General features: G+C 44.1%; 1 protein-coding gene across 1 annotated transcript; it reads left to right on the forward strand.

The window, feature by feature from the left end:
* Positions 1 to 1,086: 1,086 nt before the first annotated feature.
* On the forward strand, positions 1,087 to 23,889 carry tous (testes of unusual size). Its single transcript, XM_071691334.1, has 24 exons — positions 1,087 to 1,154; positions 3,486 to 3,692; positions 5,082 to 5,292; positions 5,618 to 5,806; positions 6,075 to 6,187; positions 7,645 to 7,825; positions 8,307 to 8,474; positions 8,741 to 8,942; positions 9,329 to 9,546; positions 10,402 to 10,506; positions 11,719 to 11,829; positions 12,278 to 12,451; positions 13,028 to 13,201; positions 13,602 to 13,763; positions 14,122 to 14,306; positions 15,363 to 15,462; positions 16,008 to 16,189; positions 16,338 to 16,488; positions 16,917 to 17,060; positions 17,972 to 18,187; positions 18,706 to 18,807; positions 19,089 to 19,241; positions 19,652 to 19,861; positions 20,920 to 23,889. The coding sequence occupies exons 2-24, from the start codon at positions 3,493 to 3,495 to the stop codon at positions 21,622 to 21,624; spliced, it is 4,356 nt and encodes a 1,451-aa protein (XP_071547435.1). The 5' UTR covers positions 1,087 to 1,154; positions 3,486 to 3,492; the 3' UTR covers positions 21,625 to 23,889.
* Positions 23,890 to 24,371: the final 482 nt, after the last annotated feature.

Below are 24,371 nucleotides of genomic sequence, written 5' to 3' on the forward strand. Positions count from 1 at the left end.
CTCTTACGTAACACGAGTATTATACCAACCAAACCACTAACCCCCCCCCCCCACCTTTGGGACGTCACACCAAAAGCTGCGCCTTAACAATATACTCTGGGCGTACCCTTAATCTGGTGTTTCCTCTTGTGTACTCTGAACCCGTTGTTCTCTTGGGTGTTCGATTACCCTTTTGTTCTCCTATACGATTCTCTACCATGTTGTTCTCTTCCTTGTGCCTCTAAACTGTTGTTCTCTTGGCTATACCTCTAAACTGTTGTTCTTTGATGTACTACTTTTAAACTGCTATTCTCTTGGATGTAATACCTCTAAACTGTTAATCTCTTGGATGTACTGCTTCTAAACTGTCGCTCTCTAGGTTGTACCTTTAAACTTTTGTTCTCTTCGTTGTACTTTTAAACTGGTGTTCTTTTGGATGTACCCCTACACTGTTCTCTTCGCTATGCCTCTAAACTGACATTCTCTTGAATGTTCTAAACTGGTGTTCTCTTGAAAATACCTCTATCTTGTTCCTCCCTTGAACGTACTTCTTCTAACCTGTTGTTCTCTTCGATGTACCCGAAACCATCTTTATGGAAGAAATTTGTTTAACATGGCTCACGAAGGTTTTAAACCTGTGATCCCAATTCTGTCCACAGAGGACCTGAACATGAAGTCGCCAGTACATCACCCATCCCCCTTAACACCCTTGGAGTGGCTGCTCTCGCTCAACTGGGACTCAAAACCAAGTGTCGGTAGCGCCATTAATTTAGCTGGAAGAGTTTGGCCACTTACTGAGGTTGAGACACATTAACTCTAAAAGAGTCTATACACATACTTTTCAAATCAGACCTATTACATCTCTTATCCTTTAGTCAAACGTTGAATACTAAGGTTTCTGCGACTTATACTTCATTTCTATTCTAATGTACTACAGTATCGTTCAATCATCTATACAAAAACAAATGACAACAGCCGGTGAATATATTCTTTTGATATTCGTTCAGTAATCATCTAAAACTACACTAGTGTCCCCAATAACCCTCCAATACTCTATTTACTAATTTCCCGTTTTCTACGAACGCAGGAAGGTTTCTATGGCTACGCCAAACGCTGTTGTGGTGAGCAGTATTGTTGGCAAAACATTTTGGTGAGGCCAGCGCAGTTTAGGACATGTAAGTTTGGTGTTATTCTTGCACTACGCTTTCTATCCTCACGCCATGTTGCTTCCTAAGGCCGAGTTAAGTTGTATTTCCTGAGATTTCGAGTGAACTCCATCGTGCCAGGTGTGTGGGGTGGGGTAATACTATAATGATTTTATCTCTTATTGGCTTCATTCCGCGTGCCATGACGGCATGGCTTTCTTCCTCAGTTAGGTGACAGAGAGTGGCGAGTATTTCTCACCGACGACAAACAAAAAAAAAAAAAACCTCGATGATTAAAGATCATAATAAACTTGGTGAGAACCGGAGAAGGAAGTTAGGACATAGTTGCATCATGCCCATACAGCAGGGTGTGATATCTACATGACACTCTGTACCTACAGTGACAACAGCTTTTCACCGGTACATAGTATATAAGTTATGTTTGCAGTCAATTAAATCAAAACGGGAGTAAGTATATAGGCAGAGTACAAAAGAGAGAAAAAAAATGTATATGCCTTCATGCAATTCGTTCAGGATGTAGCACAAGGGAATGATTACATGGTTCAGAATGAAGTAAGGTAATCGCATTAGAGAAAAGAATCGCTTCAAAGCATAACACTGCATCAGAATTAGGACTAACAGCTTTTAAAAAGCTGATACAAGATTATCCATTGCATTTAAGCAAAGAGTTGACTGTTTTCATCACATCAGTGCAATCCAAATAAATATTTCCAGTCAAAAGAAAACCTCATATATATATATATATATATATATATATATATATATATATATATATATATATATATATATCACTCAAGAACAAATAAATGAATGTTAATCTCTAGTAGATAATGGTACCTCATCTATTAAAGGAAAACTCTCTATCAATATAAACGAGGAAGACTTAGTTTGATCTGTTACATCATCAAACGATACATATTAAAGGAAGGTTTTGGAATAACAAGTGGGAAACTGCAAATTCTGTTCCATTAATGCGTCAAATGGAAAAAAAAAATATCTTCATTCCTTGGATCTGTGTACCGAGTATAATTCTGTTGTACACTTTTAAGGACTTTATTCTTGTCTTTGGCCCCGTCAAATCTTACATGTTTAAACATATTGCATAAGGAAAGTAGCAGGGAACTGATTAACGATGTGACATAGAAGACAAAGATTGATAACTGATTTACGATGACGCAGAGGACAAAGATTGATAGCTAATTCACTATGTGACACAGAAGACAAAGATTGATAACTGATTCACGATGTGACATAGAAGACAAAGACTGATAACTAATTAACGATGTGACATAGAAGACAAAGATTGATAACTGATTCACGATGTGACATAGAAGATGAAGATTGATAACTGATTCACGATGTGACATAGAAGATGAAGATTGATAACTGATTCACGATGCGACACAGAAGACGAAGATTGATAAGCTGCCCATAAATTGAAGGGAGTCGTGTCGAGGAAATCATATATAAGAGATACTAACGCTTCACTTGCATACATCAATCATTGTGTCTGTGGGAAGCGTTTGAAATATACACTATTAAACCCCGCTCACCGACTCGCCAAGTGTACCAGCTTCCAACAAAGCCATCAACAAAGTTGCGGGCTACTCTGTACACCAACTGACTAGTTTATCTTTATAGTCTTTCATATTTTCTTCAAACTGTTGGGAAAATATATGTCTAGTTATAGTTCATATTATCATCTCTGTGGACACAGTTAGAAAGAATACTACCCAAGTGTATCATGCGTGTCGTAGAGTGTGATGAAGAGGGGGTGGGAGCAGAGGGCTGGAAATCCTCCCCTCCTGTATTATCTCTACCTAAAAGAAGGAACAGAGGAAGATGACATGTTCCCTTTAAGGCTCAGTTAGTCACCTGTACCTAACGCTACCCAGCTTAGGCGGGGAAATGGCAAACAGGAAGGAATGAAAATTTTAGCGTCATGAAAAGGTGTCTACTTATTTATTTTTTCTTAACTTCAAAATGACTCTGGTCGAGACTAAAGATATATGATGCTCTACTCAAACTGGTGACGCCTTCAACAAGGTTATTCTCTCATAGGAGTCTTTTTAACCCCACGTCTTTCCTACTGCTCGTGCCATTAGGTCATTTCTTTCAAAGCCATTTCTCCACGCCACCCTCGCCCTTCACCCGCGACCTTGCAGTTACTGTATGGCTGTGTATATCTCTGGACGCTCATTTATCATGAGTGATGCCCAACGCTTCATATAAGCCATGTCCCAAATATCAAACAAGATGATAACAGGCGTTGCCTCGCTGGCACCTCCTAACGCACCATTCCCAACCTAACCTCAGCCCACTAACACCCCCGCCCAACAGCACCAACATGGTGGTGGATGTGGAACCGGAGTACGTGTTCGGCGTACGTGGCGACGTGCACGGGTGCGCGGTGCACGTGGACCCCGACACCGTGGCCTATCCTGCTGGTGCGTTCCTGGTGCTCCACAACACGGCCACGCACCACCAGCAGTTCATCAGCATCGCTGAGGAAGCCAGGCCAACCGCGCTGGCCATCTCCCCTAAGAGGTTAGTTCTGATATATTTGTCGTTTTGGTTGGTTGGTTGGTTGGTTGATTGGCTGGTTGGTGAGTTGTTTGGTTGGTTGGTTGTTTGGGCTTTAGGACTATCAACTGCCAAGGTCAATTAAGGCCGTGAACGTAAGTTACATCCACAGGCCGAAAAATATTTAACACCTTCTTCGAGTGTTAAAGATAATTCTAAGATAATTTTAAGACCATACACACACACACACACTCTTACTATGCATGTGGCCCATCTAGTCTTTTTTTTTTTTAATCATATTTCAAGATCTTGAAAACTTACACAAACTACAATGTAAAGAAAGAAAAAAAAAACATGAATCAGTTTTGTCAGTTTTGCAAGTGGTCATATTCCAGTTTTTTCTTTTTTTTCTTACCCGGATTATGGATGGTACAGTAAATATGAAATACATGAAAACGTTATCACCATTTTTTGTTGTTGTTTACACAACCAAAAAAGATTTTCCAGCTTCATGCATCGTTTGGTTCAGGGGGGAGGGAGGGGAAAAGCGACCCGAAAAATGGTTATATTTACTCTAACAATATTTGATTTCGGCACGTCACAGTCTGCTGCTCGACACATGATCGGGTTTTTTTAAGTTTTTCCGTCATTGTTTCAACGAAGTCATCAATGTGGCAGCCACTTATTCCACGTGACGTGTATATGGGGGACGACGGCCTCTTTCCTTTCTTTGAATCTGACTTTTGAATTTTCTAAATAATAACTGTTCCTCTTACAGGCTCGTGCCCATCGCAATACTTGGATATATATATATATATATATATATATATATATATATATATATATATATATATATATATATATATATATATCTTTTTTAATACTAAAATTATATATATATATATATATATATATATATATATATATATATATATATATATATATATATATATATATATATATATATTCAAATAATAAAATGATAAGTTTTATACGTTATGGTTAATCATGCTGTTGAGTTCTGCTTTATCAATGCACCAGGAAGCTCTTCTGCGGGTAAACACGCCGGTATTACATGAGCTCCTCTTACTTAATGTAACATTTTCTCTCAATTCCTAATATTCAATCTTACATCACGTAAGTGAAATTGAAAAAAAAATGATCAAACTTTGAAATTTTTTTTTTTCCCCATCATGTGAGGATGTGGTGTGATGACTTACTAAGTGGTATTCGGATTTCGAATCATGTCCAGATGGAAATATGACGAGGAGTTGAATTACATTACGTCGCTGTCAAAGTAATGGCTCTTCCTGAATTACATTACGTCGCTGTCGTAGCAATAACTCTTCCGACAGTGACCCGCGAGTTAACACTGAGAGCACCATACATAGTGTGATGCTAGTAACGTTTCAGGCAGTACCTGGCCTTATGCCGCGCGGGAGAGAACGCGGCAGTGAGCGTGTGGGAGGTGGCCAGTCGCAAACGGTTGCGGTTCCTGAGCTGCGGCGAGATGGCCAGCGAGCAGTACGTGGCGGTCGCCTTCAGCCCGGACGAGAGGATGGTTGTGGCTCAGGGAGGAGCCCCGGACTGGACGCTCGTGCTCTTCCTCTGGGAGAAAGGCAAGGTCAGACCTCTCGCATCCTTCCGCCATATCTCAAAACCAATCTGATGTGTTGTTTTCATGGTATAATTAGGCTTGAAAGGCTTTCACTGACTATACAAGCACACACAGGCTACTACTTCGAGAGTTTTCAATGCCCACGACATTCATTTTTCAGGGAGATTTGAGGTATCATACGATTATTATCATATTAGACTAATTTTTCAGGGAGATTTGAGGTATTATACGGTTATTATCATGTTAGAAACTGTTATCATGACTTTAAAAAGATGTGTGAAGAAATAACATATTTTCTGAGGTTGGTTGTTCATGCTGGTGGTGCTGTCAGGTGTTCTCCGTGCTCCGTTTAAGCGACACCCCTGGCCTGGGCCCGGTCGCCTCCCTGACCTACCATCCGGAGGACAACGGCGTCCTCTCTGTGGTAGGGGAACGCGTCCTCAAGCTCTTCCGACTCAACGACAAACTCCTCAAGACCTGGGGCTACCATGGTGGACACAACCACAACTGCCACTGTCAGGTACGTACCTCGGCCAACTGCTGTATAACACACACCAGGGCTTTTGACTTCGTAAGTTTTTACGAAAACCCAACTACTATTAGTTTATATATATATATATATATATATATATATATATATATATATATATATATATATATATATATATATATATATATATATATATATATATACGAGCCTGAACTTTGTTTCGTCAAACGGCGATGATACATACACATATATTAGTCTCGCCAAGATTAACGACCCCACACTTATATGTCTGGCTCAGGTGTGGGCGGACCAGCACACCCTCCTGGTGGGGACGGACGTGGCCACCGTGCTGGTGCTGGAGGAGGGCGAAGTTAGGACGGAGATACAAGTCACCCATCCAGACCTCGGACCGTTAGTTACAATTTTCACCTGATTGTAACTTGGATTAGGGATGCTATTCCACACTAGGCTTCTCTTTGTTCCTGCTACCTGCTGTTACTGCTTCTTAGTGCTGTCATATGTTACTGCTTCGAGTCCTTCATAACGCTTGCTAATGTTCTCCTGCCTCAATCAGTACTTGTTAATAGGATTCATTGCAGTTCTCTAAAGTTACTAAAAACTCTGGTGCTACTTCTAAAACCTAGACTATACGCTTCCTAATGTTTAAACAATTTGTCGTTATGTCCTCACACTTTACAATTCATTGATTCGTCCCAGTTTTGAATATTGTTTTCAGTTTCAGTCACCCTAAAAAAAATAAAAAAAAAATATAAAGACTCACTGTCTGTTGCTGTTTGAATTTCTCTTATTATAAATTCCTTTGTATCAAAACCTAAAAGATTGTTTCCTGCACGCTGGTACACTGGATGTCTGTGACTACAAGCTGGTGTTAATGTTGCTCGCAGTAGCGTCGACCAAATGTAAAATGCTATCTAACTTGTAGAGCAAAATAAATCAATCTAGCATAGGTCAGCACAGCCCTTTACTTCCCCTCCTCCACCCTCACACACTTCCAGCAGAGCCCTCCCCCATCTCTCTCCCTCCCCCGCATGGCACTCCCCTCCTACGACTCCCAGCCCCGCACGGGTTTCCCCACCTCCCTCCCACTTCTCTAACGCCACATCCACTCACACTGTACATCGCCCCTCCGTCTAACCTGTTGTGGCTTGTATTACCATAGTGTCTGCTTCCCGCACACTTAGCTTTTAACCATGTCTTGGCGCTAGATGCCTCATTGCTTTTAAATGTCACTTGTATTAAGCAACTTATTTCCTTTTTTTTACATAAAAATTGGCGCTCTGTTACTGATTTGTCATTTCTCGTTTGTGATGCAAACGATCGTTAATGCACATCAATGTCTGACAGTGTAGCACTTCACGACCCGTGACTACATTCATTCTGCTTGTTAGTGACTGCATTCATCGTGCTTGTTCATACCTAAAACAATGTTGAATTCCCAGACACATATTTTCCAGCTTGCAATATACAGGGTCCCCCCCCCCAAAAAAAAAAAAAAAATGTACTCACTTTTTGACACCCTATAACTGAATTTTTTTCAGACCAATTGACCCTAAAAGTGGCAGTCCAAAAAAAAATGTACTCACTCTTTAAATGACAATAAATGCAGTCTTTACAGATTCAAAAACAAGATTAATGGTTGAAATTAATCAAATTCAGCGAAAAAAGTGTCAAAAACTGAGTGCATTTTTTTTTTTGTGGGGATACCCTGTATAGGCATCTGTTTTTCTCATATAATGAAGGATGACTGACAGACGAGAGAACGACACTAACTTTGGAGTGTCAGAAGGTGAGACAGACTTTACATACCGCAATCACTGGAGTAACTGGAGGCTCGGCTTTGCCTTTAGGGAGTGCGACAAGCTGTCTCCTACCGGAGGGGTGGCTGCGATGGGCGGCCGCAGCCCCGGGCCCCGCCACCGCCGCGTCACCGCCCTGGCGGTCTTCACGGGCGGGTTCCTGTGCGCCTGCGGCCCCGACAAGGTCTTCGTCTTCCAGAAGAGCGACGACGTCCACGAACATCACTTCCAGGTCAGTGCCCGGCGCTTGGAGGAGGAGCCATCGTGCCACTGAGGGATGCCCATAACCTGTTCAAAAGAAATGGTCCTTTTAATATTTTTGTTTTCATGTCATGATAACACAGAAGCTCTACTTCACTCGTGTCAATTTGTCTTTCTGGCTGTATGACTGTCTTGAAATACATTTAGGGACACAATATTGAATAGAAAATGGAGTAAGTACTGGTTACATGTACTAATATGCTCGTTAAGGATCCAGGCGTTCTTCACCATAAGGTACGTGCCAAATTTAACAAAACTGTTTGATAAACTTGATATTTAAGACAACTGTTTGATAAGCTTGATATCTACCACAATTGCTTGATAAGCTTTCTATCTAATACAACTGTTTGATAAGCTTGATAACTTTCCCAGACTGAGTAACCTAGATTATAACGTAGCGACGTAAGGCACTGCCATCGCTTTTGGTAACACTGGCCATGTCTCTGTGTCAGCGGTACGTGTTACGTCTGTGCGAGGCCAGCCCAGCGGCGCTGGTGAGCGGGCGAGGGGAGCACACGATAACCACCCTCTCCCTATCCCCTGGGGAGAGCACCATCGTGGCCGCTACACACACCAGCCAGCTCTTCCTCAGTCCCCTCCCAAGTCTCGAGCCCTCTAAGGTCAGCCTCACTCACCCCTTCCCTCATGTTTTATTGTTATAATCCTCAGCACTCACAACGGACTCACAGTAACTTATACTCAAGAGACTCACAATATATGACCAATATCTTTCGCCATAACTGACTTTGGTTTCACTACATTCCTTCGTAGGAAACGACAGCTTTCACATCATAACCCACCTTCCCGGGAGTGGAACTTAAGGGTGAGGAGATCAACTACCTCTCTTATTACACTCGTCCTTACCGTACCTCTTGCCACCCAACAGCTGCCAAGCCTCATGTTCAGCCCGCTGCACGCGCGCCACCACGAGGGTGGGGTGGTGGACGCCGACACCTGCCTGTGGAAGCCACTGCTGGTGACGGGCGGCGAGGACAGGACCCTCCGGGTGTGGGACTACCAGGATCACGACCTCCTCCTCACCTACACCTTCAAGGAGGACATCTTCTCGCTCTCACTCCACCCGACAGGTGCTGTGTGTCCGTGTGTAGGTAGTGACCGGGTATATGAGAGAAAGAGAGAGAATCATCACAGTTCCTTAATGTCCTCCCTGAGTCTAGCCTCCTTGAGTCGTTACCCTTCTTTCCTCCTGCTTCAAGCGAGTCTCTTGCCCTCACCCTAAGTCCTTTACCAAGCCTTCTCCTTCTTCCTTGAGTCATCGCCGCTCACGAGGAGTACCGGCTCGTCTTCACTAATTCTCTCTCCACATACGAAGTCCCGCTCTCTCTCTCTCCCCTTTGCTCCTTATCTTCTTCCTCACCGAGGTCTTATCCTACTCCTTTAAGACCCTTTGCTCTTTAATTCTCTCGTCCCCTCCTCCGTCACGCTGGGTGAGTGCCTCCCTCCGTGCCCGCAGGTCTGCACGTTGCTGTGGGCCTGGCGGACGCCGTAAAGCTACACCACCTGCTGTTCGACTCACTGCGGCAGTACAGCGAGGTCCGCATCAGGAGGTGTGAGGTGTGCTGCTTCTCCCCCAGCGGACACCTCATGGCCGCCGCCGACGGTAACCTCCTCGTCCTGACCTCCAACAACTCGCTGAAGAAGCTCTTCACCCTCAAGGGCCACGCCGGGAAGGTGGGTTATGATGAGGGAGGAAGCCATGCACGGGGGATGGAGACTCGCGAGGGGAGGAAGGGGGGAACATACACAGGTGATGTATAGGGAAGGCATCTGATATATAATACATGTGTAAGACGCCTTGATAGTGCAGGTCCTGTTGTCTACACTGTGAAAGGGGTAATTCTTACGTCATGTTTTAACTGCTATAACGAATGAAAAAGTCTTCTTCAAGAACAAGAGCAAAGACAAGTGTACGAGTGGCCAAGACAGATGGTTGGCACAAGTGTGGTAGACCAGCAACAAATAAGGTAAGACAGGTGTGATGGAAGAACAGGAAGGAGTTTGTGTATCTGGTACAAGTGACGTGTGTACCTCCTCAAGGAACGCATGTACCCCCACATGAGTACCTCCCGCTGACGTGTGTGTACTGCACAAGTGCACCTTCCCTAGACGACGTGTGTAGGGTACCCTCCCCAGGTGACGTGTGTACCCTCCCCAGGTGACGTGTGTATCCTCCCCAGGTGACGTGTGTACCCTCCCCAGGTGACGTGTGTACCCTCCCGAGGTGACGTGTGTATCCTCCCCAGATGACGTGTGTACCTTCCCCAGACGACGTGTGTACCCTCCCCTGGTGACGTGTGTACCCTTCCCAGGTGACGTGTGTACCCTCCCCTGGTGACGTGTGTACCCTCCCTAGGTGACGTGTGTACCCTTCCCAGGTGACGTGTGTATCCTCCCCAGGTGACGTGTGTACCCTCCCCATGTGACGTGTGCGTACCCTCCCCAGGTGGCGTGATTACTATCCCCAGGTAAACTTTCCCCAAGTGAAGAATACATCATCCCCCAGTGACGAGTATACGTCCTCCACAGGTGACGGGGGTGGAGTGGTACCCGGACAGCTCGGCGGTCATGTCCTGCAGCAGCGACGGTGCACTGCTGGGCTGGGACGTGCGCACCGGACAGCCGCTCTGGGAGGTAAGCCACCACAGCTTGTGTGTGTGTGTTGTGTGTGTGTGTGTGTGTGTTGTGTGTGTGTGTGTGTGTGTGTGTGTGTTGTGTGTGTGTGTGTGTGTGTGTGTGTGTGTGTGTGTGTGTGTACATAACATCCTGTAATTCTTAAATCTGAAGAAGTATCACCCATTCAGTTATTTCCATATTCGTACTTCCCTATTTCTCTCTGGATTCACACATCACTCATCCATTTTCTTTTTCATTCGTTCACCGACTCATAACGAAAGCCCATCTACCGTATTAACACACCGAACTGGATCAATGACCAGTTGTTAAATACGGATGGCTGATATAACATAAAGCTTAGCAATTTTGTATTTCTTTTTAACATGATCGATTGTCTCGTAATTTTAACTATAGCATTCGACTTACCATTAACCAAGTTATCTTTACTGTTATTAATGTGATCTTTACTGTCAAAAATGTAAGATTTACTACGTTTATTACTGATGTAATCTTTGATATCAGTAATGTAATCCCTACACATAATGTAACCTTTACTCTCAATAATGTTACCTTTACCATAAACAGTATAATCTCTACCATCATCTATTTGGAACAACAATATCAAACTTGTCATACTAAGCACCTCGTCACCAACACACCTCCCTCACTCACTCTGGCCACCATCACACCTCCCTCACTCACTCTGGCCACCACCACACCTCCCTCACTCACTCTGGCCACCACCACACCTCCCTCACTCACTCTGGTCACCATCACACCTCCCTCACTCACTCTGGCCACCACCACACCTCCCTCACTCACACTGGCCACCACCACACCTCCCTCACTCACTCTGGCCACTACCACACCTCCCTCACTCACTCTAGCCACCACCACACCTCCCTCACTCACTCTGGCCACCATCACACCTCCCTCACTCACATTAGCCACCACCGCACCTCCCTCACTCACTCTGGCCACCACCACACCTCCCTCACTCACTCTGGCCACCACCAAACCTCCCTCACTCACACTGGCCACCACCACTACAACCAACGACCACCATCACAACGACCACTACCCCTCGTCACCACTAACACGACCACTACCCCTCGCCACCATAATCACGACCATTACCCCTCGCCACCATTATCACGACCACTGCCCCTCGCCACCATCATCACGACCATCAATACCACCATCACAACACCTTCCCTCCTCCTGACGCAGGTGAACTCGCTATCGTCGTCGAGGTACCTGGCAGCGACGCTGTCCTTGGACGGGAAGCCCACCGTGCTGGCTGGCCATGGAGCAGGCTTCGCTGAGATAACTGGAGGCCAGGTTGCCATGCTTATCATTTCTTATCCTTCTCTCTTTACCTCATATATATATATATATATATATATATATATATATATATATATATATATATATATATATATATATATATATATCCTTATTCCTACGTCTTTCTTTCCGTCTACATATTTTTAAACTTGTACCGTAAGTGGGTTAAATTCCCTTTTCTGTTTTTAACAGAACTGACTGATAAATGACTACGTGCAATGTGGAACGCAAACAGATCCTTTCATTGACCAAATGAACAAATCTAATACTAAAGGACACAAGAAAGGAACTTTTATTATATGCTGAAAGGACATTACTTAACATGATTACTGAGTAACAGTGAAAATACATAAGGATACTTATCAATGTAGATGTAATCTGCATATTGCCATAGTTTTTCCCTGCTATTCCATTTTCTATTAAATTTCCTTGTGTCGTGCAGATGGTCCAGGAGATGGTGTACGAGGGAGAGGAGGTGGTGTGTGCAGCCCTGGCCCCCGTTAAGACCCTGCTAGCCCTGGGCACCTCCACCGGCCGCCTCCTGCTCAACATGTTCCCACTACACATGAGTGAAGTCTTCTCCATTCTCCCAGCACACAGTGGACCCATCGTGAAGGTCAAAACACTGGGTTTTATTTTCTTTATTCTACTAAAGTCTATTATCTTTGTTGTCTAGTTTCATTCATCAGGACATCATCTATCCTTGAATAATAATAATCAGTCGTCCTCAAGGCTTGTTGACCTTTGATGATAACCTTTCCTCTCACTTGCATCGTAAACTACAACTGATAATGATTTTACGCCCTGTTAGCAGCATCTTCATAATGACCTACCCTAAATGAGATCCTTCTCGTGTAATGTGTAAGAACATTAGACGGAAAGTAACTGCATAAAGTTCGAGGATTAATTGTATAAAGTTCGAGGATTAATCGTGCAAAGTTCGAGGATTAATTGTATAAAGTTCGAGGATTAATCGTATAAAGTTCGAGGATTAATTGCATAAAGTTCGAGGATTAATTGAATAAAGTTCGAGGATTAATTGTATAAAATTCGAGGATCCAAAACGAGTCTAATATAATATTAAGGATACAACAGCCTATTTTCAGTCTGTAAAATTGGTAAATTGGACGTGTATGTAAATATCTCTTGACCTCCTGTCAAAGTTTCAGGGAACACCCGTTTTCCACGGCAGGTGGTGGTAACGTGTGACGAGGGAAGACTGGTGACGTGTGGGTGTGACGGAGTAGTGCTGGTGTGGCGGGTGGCGGAGCTGACTGAGAAGAGCCCTGGGTTCGTGGCGGCGCGGGAGCGGCTGGAGGACCTGCCCACCGTGCCTGAGATGCTGGTCTCCAGGGCTGATCTCCAGGTGGGTGGACCGTGACCCCTGTAACATCCGCATGTCAGGCACAACCAACGCCTGACGTCGTTCGCAAATTGGCTCTTTAACCTCAAAATGTGACTACTCCGTAATTTCATTCGTTTTCCATCATTCTGCTGTTGAGTGTGGACATTTCGTATCAATTTGCAATTATGTGATATATTCAATACCATGGAGGGATAAGGGTTCCCTAGTTTAATAAATGATTATAATAACTTCAAAGTCAAGTTATAATGTTACCAACCATCTAATTAGATTTAATACTAACTTAGTTATAAGTTCGATTGTATACCATCAGTTTGCAGTATCTAGTGACTAAGAATAAGATTAAAAAACTTGCGATGATTTCACCTGCGACTAATAACATGTAACTGCGTACACACGGCAGAGCACGCGCGAACACGTGCACGAACTGGAGCGGCGCGTGTCTTACCTAGCGAGGGACAAGGAGGTTCACCTTACCCTGCAACAGCAGGAATTCGCCTCCAGCAGGGACGCCCTGGTAAACAAGTACCTGGCCATCATAGATCAGAAGGACCTCAATATACAGGTAACTACTGGGCCATCATCACAATAGAGTCATCAACTGGTAAAATGGTGAAAACCGTATTCACCTAATGCGGCTACAGTCCTGCAGTATCAAAAAAAATAAGCAAACATAACTGCGCAATCGAAAGCGTAAACATAACAAGTACACACACACACACACGCTGGAACCATTCATGTAACTAAAGACTATCTGTAACTCCAAAGATATTATGATCTTAACCTAAGTGTAAACAGGACATCGTACTCCCACAGATCTTTCAACATAATGTTCTCCAGCAGATAACCTTGTCGTACAACACCAGGTCTTAACTGCTATCTGTCTTTCCCCATGATGTAAACCCGCTCCTCTCTCCTCCCAGACACTGGAGGAGGAACGAGAGAACCTGAAGGCCAACCACAAGGAGGCGTTGGCACAGCTGACCTACGAGCACCAGGGCGTGCTGGCAGAGCACCAGCAGGAGCTCAGGAACAAGCTCCTATACGAGTACTCCAAGCAGGACAAGCTGGAAGCCAGGCTCACTGAGATGCAACAGACGCTAAACAGGTGGGTAGCCAAATTATGAACCGTCTTAAAAACACAGTGACTAGATAACTCCGTTTTCTTTCCTTGACTGACACACAGGGCCGGGTAACAGTATATCAAATATCGTCAATAAGAAGAGTTGCCGGCACTCTAAATATGATTTAAAAGTGAAGAGTAATAACTGTGAAGCAACAGTCACTTGATTCAAAACAATCTGTTGGCATCGTTTGATGTCCTTAAATCTGAAACGTTTTCAGACTTTTATACCAGGGAATTTCGTTTTAAATAAATCACATTTTCTTTCAATAACTGAAAAAGGGAATGACTCACGTTTTTCTTGAAGAAATGGGAGAATACTAAGAGCAAAACGAAACTTTAGTTGTGGTTAATGGTGCGTTCTCTGACGAAGGGGACCAATGTACACAGGTTTTTAAGCCTCTTCTGGATGTGAAGGTTCAGTTTAACGAATGACACGTAATTTCTAAATCAAAAAGTACTTGTGATGGTCGAAATATAAAAAAGAGAGAAAAAAAGGTAAGGCTATATAAACCATTCTTCTAACTGCTGAAGCATGATCAAGACTAGCGTTTCATGCTAACAAGTGTTTTTTTTCTTTACAAGGTTAACCACAGTTTAACGAGTAGATGTATCTTCCATTGTGGTAACGTTAACCACAGTTTAACGAGTAGATGTATCTTCCACTGGGGTAACGTTAACCACAGTTTAACGAGTAGATGTATCTTCCACTGTGGTAACGTTACCCACAGTTTAACGAGTAGATGTATCTTCCATTGTGGTAACGTTAACCACAGTTTAACGAGTAGATGTATCTTCCACTGTGGTAACGTTAACCACAGTTTAACGAGTAGATGTATCTTCCATTGTGGTAACGTTAACCACAGTTTAACGAGTAGATGTATCTTCCACTGTGGTAACGTTAACCACAGTTTAACGAGTAGGTGCATCTTCCATTGCGGCAACGCTTTCAGGTGGCGCTGCAGACAGTACGAGGCAGTGTCCTACAATGTAACACCAGACTGGAGCGACCATCAGGCACTAACATGCAGACAATCCCAGACAGGTGCAGGAGGCGGAGCAGCGGACGAGGCAGGAGCTGCAAGAACGACTGGATCAGGAAGAGGCCATCATAGTGCAGCTCAAGGCTGACCTCGAAAAGGTAAGTGAACAAGGAATGGAAGGAGAAAAAAAAATAAATATGCGATCGCTTGAAATAGCCAATGCATTGCTGGTATATATATGAATATTAGAGAAAAAGATAATGGTATAAACCGTATTTTCATATGTCGTTGGAGTAATTATTTGCAAAGACCGAGTTCAACCTAGTTTTATTATCTGACCAGCCATTAACCTTAGACTTGGGTGTGTTCCGTTGAGTTTAAAGCCAAGCTTTGCCAGTCTGTCACCAATTGCTACACCCATGATACCAGCACAAACAGACTATCACTCTTCAGCAGATTCTGGGGGCCAAGATTTGGGCAAATTATTCCCTTCGTGTGTCTAGGGTGAGGATATACGATTAAGCTCCAACGTTCATAAAAAAAAGTCATATCAATGTGCAAATAAAGATCTTAAGACTGAATATGAATGCAAAACTTTTACTTGTTACTTTACCCTGTATGCTAGATTACTCTTGAGCCCCTGTTAGAATAATGAGTAACATAGTTAATGAGATCACTCATGTCAACACCACGGCTCTCCCAGACAAGCACGGAGCTGGAGCGAGAACGGACGGAGGGAGCGGAGATAGTGCGTCTGGTGGAGGCGTCAACGGAGGCGGAGCTGGGGCAGGTTCGCGCCAGCTTGCACGCACAGCTGTCTGACGAACACCAGAACGTCATCAAGCTGCGCAGCGAGAGGGCCGCTCTCAGGAAAAACTACGTTAGGTGAGGCTAGCTAGCTATTACTGAAGCAGAAGTCCTAGGGAGGGCGTGCAATGCATGCTAAAACCAGTGTAAAATGCGCACTAGGAACCCGTGATTTTGTGGTAATTGCCTTCTCTAACACTTCATCGGTCTCTCTGGCCTTCGTCAGCGTCCAAAGGGAATGCGAGCAAAAGGACGGCGACCTGAAGGTCTTAGTGGATGACAAGTCGCGTCTTCAGTCGACCATCAGGGGACTGGAGCGAGAACTGGCCGCCCTCCGGCGGGAGGTGAACCACCGCGATGACATCATCCGCGAGAGGGTACGCACGCCATATATTGCCAGACGCCTACACCGCCTCCCGCTCGCTCGCTGGTTCTTCCCAAGTTTTTTCTTTTCTTTTTTCAATGTCAAGGGTTTACCTACATCCAAATACATTTTCATTATGCTCATGAAACCCTATGGTCAATATTCAACACTCAAAATTGCCTCTCTTCTTATCTGAATTTGCAACGACTTAACCGTCAAAACGGAATTACTCGTATTATAAATATTGTCTGCTAAACAACCAAATCAAACAAACAAACAAACAAAAACCAGCCGTTGGCCGAGAATAGTATCTTGATGAGACAAAGTTAATAATAGACTGTTAATCAAACTTGTTGTTCTGGAGGCCAGGGCTGAGTTAATAATAGGGATGAGCAGGGAAAGTGTTTGGTGGATCAGTCGAGGCGTGTGCACATCCCACAGGAAGGGAGGGTCACCACCACTAGGGAGCGCATCGGCCAGCTGGAGAAGCATCGGTTCCTCCTCGACCACCAGCTGGGCCAGCTGAAGGAACAGCTCCAACCGCTGGAGACGGCGCTCGAGCAGCGGACGCAGCAGATCAAGCAGGTGAGTAGCTCGTCCAACTTGCCTATTTGGCCTTCACTGCTTTCACGGAACCATGCTCGCGCACGTCACTGCTTTCCCGTTGAGCTTCACGATTCCTCGTTTAACTTCATAATCTCTCGTTAACTCCGTATATCATCTTTCTTTTTGTAATCACTTATCAATTTCGTGTCACCTTACGTAAATCTATAATTCATCTGGCTTGATAATACCTCGCTCTGGGCTGTAAAATGGATTCTTTTGTCTTTTATCCTATTTTGTATTTACGTATTTGCACCTTCTGTTTCCTTTGCTCCCTGTTTTTAAGAACCAGTATTTTGCTTTGCTTCCTTCCCACGTATTTCCCTCTCATGTTTTATCCACATCTCTAACCTATTTCTTTTATTCTGTCCAGTTTCTGGTTGCATAATTTACTTATCTTTTATTCATTTTCCACCTCCAGCTCACCTGTAACTCATTTCCTGTTTTCTTCCTCTTCCTTCCACTCTGTCTTGCCTCATGTTTACCCTATCCTTCCTTCCACTCTGTCTTGCCTCATGTTTACCCTATCCTTTTAGTGCCAGTCCTGTTAACCATATCTACTCGTAGTTTTTTCTGCTTCCTGTATATTGTGTCTTAAACTTTTGTGGTGGATTTTTTTTCTAAATCCCCACTGTTATTTTCTAGGTCCTGTTAAGTTTCTACCATTTTCGTCCAAATTTACTTTGTTGCCATGCTCGCCTTGCGTGGATCTTATTCACACCGTTTTCACGCTTTGTATTTACCCCTCGTTCTTCCATTTTGCTTCTTCTATTCTTTTTTCTCCCGGAGTAGTTTTAACCTTACGGAAATGTCGTATCCTTTTTCGTAACGTTATCATCTACCCAACCGACATTTCTGACTCTTGTTTACGTTGGGCTGGCGTGGGGGCTTAGCTGGAGGAGGAGATGAGTGAGACGCGGCTGCTGGTCGGGGCACGGGACCGGCAGGTGAAGGAGCTGGGTCAGCGACTCCTGACGGCTGGGCAGCAGGGGCGCAATCTGCAGCAGCGCCACCATGTCCTCGCCACCGCCCTCACCCGGGTCCTCGCCGACCTCGCCAACGCCACTCAGCTCATACACCAACCCAAGAAGCTAAAGGACGCCATTAAGGTTAGCGAAAAGTAATCATCTTTCTTGCAAAGCTGAAGTATTTGGGAAGAAAGTTTCTTGAAAGGTTTTTAGAAGTGGTGTGAGGAAGAGAAAGACATGTGAAGACAGTCTCCCAACCATCCGTTTCGTTCGTCTGGTATGTGGGTAGTTGACTGAACAGTAGATAGTTAGAGTAATAATGCTTCGCAAGTTGTATACGAAATTTAAAAGCAGCTTTGACTAAGAACTGTTTATTCTTGACATAATCCCCACACAAGAACTGTCACCTACAGTCAACCTGCCTCATATATTATCGACCAACATTTGAAAATTAGATTTTTTTCCTGCAAGTTCAGTCATCCTGTTAAGCTCTTAAAAAAAACGTTAGCGCACTACCTACAACAACACTGTGTAAACTCCTCTTTCATAAACCGTCTAGAATTTAAGGGACTGGTCGGTTCTATTACTTCCACGGAGCCTCCGCCCCGCCAGCCCCTGGGGGGGTGAAGCAGCCTCACCACTCCTCCTCCCCTCGACAGACACTGAACGACAAGTACATCCACAGCGGCCGACACAAGGAGTTCTGGACGCGAACTGACCTGGACAAGATGGCAACGTACCCAGCCGACGCCCTGGTTCAGGTGGGTTCGATAGGACCTCAGCGAAGACAGTCAGATGGGTGTTACATGGGCGGTAGAAGGGGTATGGAAGTTAAAAGAAAACGTTTGAGTTATTATTCTCTACCCAGGAAGACGTGGCCTTTGTCGAGGAGAGTTTACATACATATGGAAGTACTGACTCAATGTGGGGAAGACATGGTGTCTTAAGGCAGATGAATGAAGCATGCCTGACGAGATTTAAGAGTAAGATAGAAAAAAAAAGGAATCCTCGTTCACCCAAAATTGGTTGCTCCCTACCACAGGGAGACGGTGCAGGGGTGATGCCTGAGGACTCCGAGGCCGTGCAAGAGCTGTTGCGTCAGCGGGAGATGCTGGAGCGCTCCGTGGCCACCCTCCGAGCGCAGGGGCAGAAGCAGGCCCGCGCGCACAAGGACAAGGTCACCACGCTCGTTAAGGTTAGTTAAGTCACTGCTGAATGGCCTCGCTTTAGAAACGTAACTGGACATAGACGCGCCACCTTCCCAAGTTAGTCTCTGGATTATTTTTTCTCCTGACCAACTACGTCGACATGTCTTCTCCCGATACCAGGATTTGTATCTCTTCACGGTAGCTGCGCTAGACTGCACTTTCTAGCATAACTCCGCCCTCAGGAGTCTTGCGGCTTCTTACATTGGGACAAATAATCATAAGATAATGCCACTTGTAAGTGTACTTGCGTGATGCCTCTTCAAGATAATATATGAGTGACGTCCCTCTACTGTATTCAAATCAGAACATCAGCTCTTGCATTACTGTGGTATATAACATGTCAAAATATGCAAAATACATCCTCGTGTCTATCACGAACACCTTCCTGACGGTGCAGGAAAACAGCGGGCTGTTAGAGTCCGTGCGTGGGTTGGAGGAGAGGGCCTGGAGGCTGGAGCGTGAGCTGCGGCAGGCAGAGAGCATGGCGGGACTGCGGGACCCACGCTCCGGCAAACGGAGGGCGTCGCGAGACCAGCTGGTGCAGACTGTCACTCAGCAAGCTGAGACCATCGCCCGCCTCCAGCAGGAGCTCAGGGATGCTCTGACGGTGAGCGCACTACCTTAACCACAGGGCTGTGCTCTACTCCTTCCACCCCAGCCACTCTAACTCCCGCCTGTTTCATCTCAGCCACTCTTACTCCCGCCTGTTTCATCCCAGCCACTCTAACTCCCGCCTGTTTCATCCCAGCCACTCTCACTCCCGCTTGTTTCACCCCAGCCACTCTAACTCCCGCCTGTTTCATCCCAGCCACTCTTACTCCCGCCTGTTTCACCCCAGCCACTCTTACTCCCGCCTGTTTCACCCCAGCCACTCTCACTCCAACCTCTTTCATCCCAGCTACTCTCACTTCCGCCTGTTTCTACCCAGCCACTCTCACTCCAGCATGTCTCATCTCAGGCACTCTCACTCCGGTCTCTCTAACCCCAGCTTCCCTCACCTCCACTACCCCAGTTGGATGGTTGTATAACTTTAACCCCCATATAAAGCTTAAGCTTCTACATCTTCACCCAAACCTAATTCTTAGATCTCGAAGTTTTCAACCCCCGGATAACGAAATGACTTTGATACTACGATACCCAGCGAGTTAGTAATTAGGAGAATATAAAGTTACACAGACACTGAAATCGTCATGCCACCCTACCCAGTTATGACAACATATTGACAAATATCAACATGATCACTGACCTCTACATGGGCATCAACAATAACATTATTTAGGGTGTCCTGACCAAGATCCCGTAACTCACATTTACACAGGTCACAACACTAATTCCTTAACACCTGCACTCCCCTGAGCAGGTGTTCATGCGACACTTCTTTCATATGTTGGGGTGGTAAACATCTAATGCTAAGCGCTGCACCCTCTGACTCGTTAATGCACACTACACCATCTACAAACACAGCAGCACACTCGTTAACCATACGAGACCACAACACTAACAGTAACAATGTCTACAAGAGTAGTTGGAATTTCTCGTAAACAATGGAGTCTACCCAAACATGACGCCTTTAAAGGGTGTGTAATTAAATCTTTAGAGTTCTACGTGTTACCGCACTGACGTGGTTACGAGTTCCACTCATTAAGATGTTCTGCTGTGGTGCAGGGCCAACCTGGCGGCGGCGAGGAAGGTGGTGCAGCGACAGGGGGGAAGGGAGACTACAGCCCGAAGCAGCAGCAGCAGCAGGGTATGGAGGAGGCAGGCCCCGTGCCAGTGTCCAGGCACCAGTACATCATCTTGACACCCCGGGATCACATCCCCGTCACTGTCTCGCCCACCTGCCACTACCAACCTAAAGATTCGAATCTTATCGCCACCTCACCCACCTTCGAGCAGCAACCTCAAGATCTAAACTTCAATTCCGTGTCACCCACCTTCGAGCAACAACCTCAAGATCTAAACTTCAATTCCGTGTCACCCACCTTCGAGCAGCAACCTCAAGATCTAAACTTCAAAACCACTTCATCCACCTTCAAGCAGCAACCCCAAGACTTAGACAACTTCTCCACCATCTCACCCACCTTCGAGTACCAAACTCCAACCTTGAACAGCCTTAGCCCCGTCTCACCAACCTTCGAGTACCAACCTCCTGTCTTAAACCTCAACCCAGCCACACACACCAGCGAACACCAACCTCAAACCTTAAACAACCTTAATGCTGTTTCACCCGTCCACGACCACCAACCTCAAACCTTGAACAACCTCAACATCGTTTCGCCCCGCCCCTTAACCCCAACCTCAACCAACAAACAGTCCCACCATCGGCTATCCCGCTCATCCACACCAACATCAACCGGACCACATGGGTAAGTAAGTAACCGAAATCGTTCTCAATGTTTTCTACTCAGCATTTATCAAAGAAAAAAAAATAAATAGCATTATTCTTTACACCATCAGCATCTAAGTCAAAACTAATAATCACTACATTATCGGATAAATAGTCATACCCCGCTCCCAATTACTTCGACAGGGTTTAATGTTGCACAAACAAACGATCAACCGTTGCTGTTGTGGTTCTGGCAGCCTATCGGTTACACACACACACACACACACCCCTTCTGCCTCGCCGACTGTGTCACACGGTACAGGCATTGCCCTGCACATCCACATTATGGCTACAGACACTGTACTACTCTATTCTTAGTATATATTTAAAAGCATTCCCACAAATATGTACACAAACACATTAACACAAATGCACATACGTACACAGTATAATGATGCATAGTGATGTCAATTGTAGAATGTCTACAGCTGGCAAAGTGGGGTACTATTTCTAGTGTAACGCAAAGTAGCTGACTTAAATGGACACACTGAGTGGAATACGGGACAAATTAAACTGATGGTCTATGCATATGAATAATAACATACCTAGCTAGATCCGTGGCCAGAGGTTGGAAGATGCTGGAGGCACGCTTGCCTTGAAATTTTTGTTTACCATTTTCATCCTCAGATAATCGAATGAAAAAGCTCAAAATACGATAGCCTATCCCCTTCTGATAATATATATATATATATATATATATATATATATATATATATATATATATATATATTTGGTGCGGGAGAGGTACGAACGAATGGTATCTGTCAGGTTAACTTTAAAATGAAGGAAATGTGTCACAAAGGCAATCACAAATGTATCATCTAGTGCCGAATGTACAAAGAAATACAAATACTTCATGACATAAACAGTTATTTGGAAACAAATATTTCATAGCAAAATGAATATCATTTTCAAAACAAATGTCTAAAGTTCAGTCTGTTAACTAAATGAAATGCCTAGTAATGTGAACAATTCTAATGGAACGCATATTTGTAAGTGAATATTTCTATGAAATGAACAGACTGAATTTCTTGTCAACACTGAAAGTATAGGAGAAAATTGCCCTAATTGCAGCCTTGTACAATTTTGCTACTTACTAGGAGCAAGTGTTTCTTACACTGCACCAAACTTAGCCATATTACTCAAAATACTGAAAATGTTATGCAGATGCTATAACCTATATCAGTACCTATGTAGAACCTAGCCACTTGTTGCAAGAAAATTAAGTTGCCTGTAAAATTCAACAAAAATATGCATTTCCAGTGTTACTTATTGAACCGTGCCAGATACTTTCCGCAATTATTCAAACAACTGTACTTCTGGATCTGAACCATCCATCTTGGTACTGCCGATCTACCTTTTTAATCTCGGTTGAGCAAAGGAACATACCTTAAGCACTCGTTATATGGTGTAAATCTATGGAGAATACATGAAGAAATAACTAAGCACGTATCTGGTGGGTGTGTGAAGCGCTCGCATATTTTCATTCAGTTTTACAGCTCATACAACCACAGTTTTAACTCACCTGTGTTCTCCATAGATCGTGAATGAAAAGATAATCCTGGATCCCGTTCACGTGATTCTGCGCAATTTATTGCGGTACAATTGTCACCAAAACTTTAGCTTCCTAGGGCTGCCATTTTTGTTAGAAGGTAGTACCCAATTCTGCCGGTAGATGTAGCATGTAATTAGTACCAACATCTGCCGGTAGATGTAGCATGTAATTAGTAGTCCCAACATCTGCCGGTAGATGTAGTTAGTTTCTAAATCTGCCGATAGATGTAGTTAGTTTCTTAATCTACCGATAGATGTAGAATATTGTTAGTACCCACATCTACCGGTAGGTGCAGCATTGTGCGAGAGCATTACCAGAATTTAGTGAGAAAAAAGTTTTTTTTCTATGGTGGTAGAGAGGTAAAGTCCTTAAGAAAATCTGCGATTATTTATGATATGCACATTAAAAAAAAGACGTACACAATATGTCTATACTTACTTTCATGTGTGTAATGACTGAATATCGCCTTATAATCACCCACTGTAAATGTAAATCAGATATACATACGTATAAGGCAACATCTATCTGTGCTGTGATATATTTGAAGCAAAGGGACCCGTCCTGCACCCAAGTTGTGATAGGCTATACCAAGGCCATTTTTTTTTCACCACCACCTTGTTTCATATATTAAGAAATAGGTGTTGATATAGCCATAGTGTGTTTGTTTTCTTGTGGTCTTATAAAATGTATCTCAGTATCATTTCTTTGTTCTTATTTCCCCCTAAGTAAATATGGACATCACCACTTCATCCACAGACGTTGTATTCACTTGCAGATTTTTACTTGAACCTAACCAGTGGTTATCAGACTTTTCTGTGAACTACCTACATTCAGGTGTTAAAATAATTACATTTGCATGCACACTACAACTTAAAATTCTTGGAAACTTTTGGGATATATATAGGGGATTAAGAATACTTCCCACGTATTCCCTGCGTGTCGTAGAAGGCGACTAAAAGGGGAGGGAGCGGGGGGCTGGAAATCCTCCCCTCTCGTTTTTTTTTTTTTTTAATTTTCCAAAAGAAGGAACAGAGAATTGGGCCAGGTGAGGGTATTCCCTCAAAGGCCCAGTCCTCTGTTCTTAATGCTACCTCGCTAACGCGGGAAATGGCGAATAGTTTAAAAGAAAATATATATATATATATATATATATATATATATATATATATATATATA

Source organism: Panulirus ornatus, chromosome 50 (genome assembly GCF_036320965.1).
Source record: "Panulirus ornatus isolate Po-2019 chromosome 50, ASM3632096v1, whole genome shotgun sequence".
NCBI classification, from domain to species: Eukaryota; Metazoa; Arthropoda; class Malacostraca; order Decapoda; family Palinuridae; genus Panulirus; species Panulirus ornatus.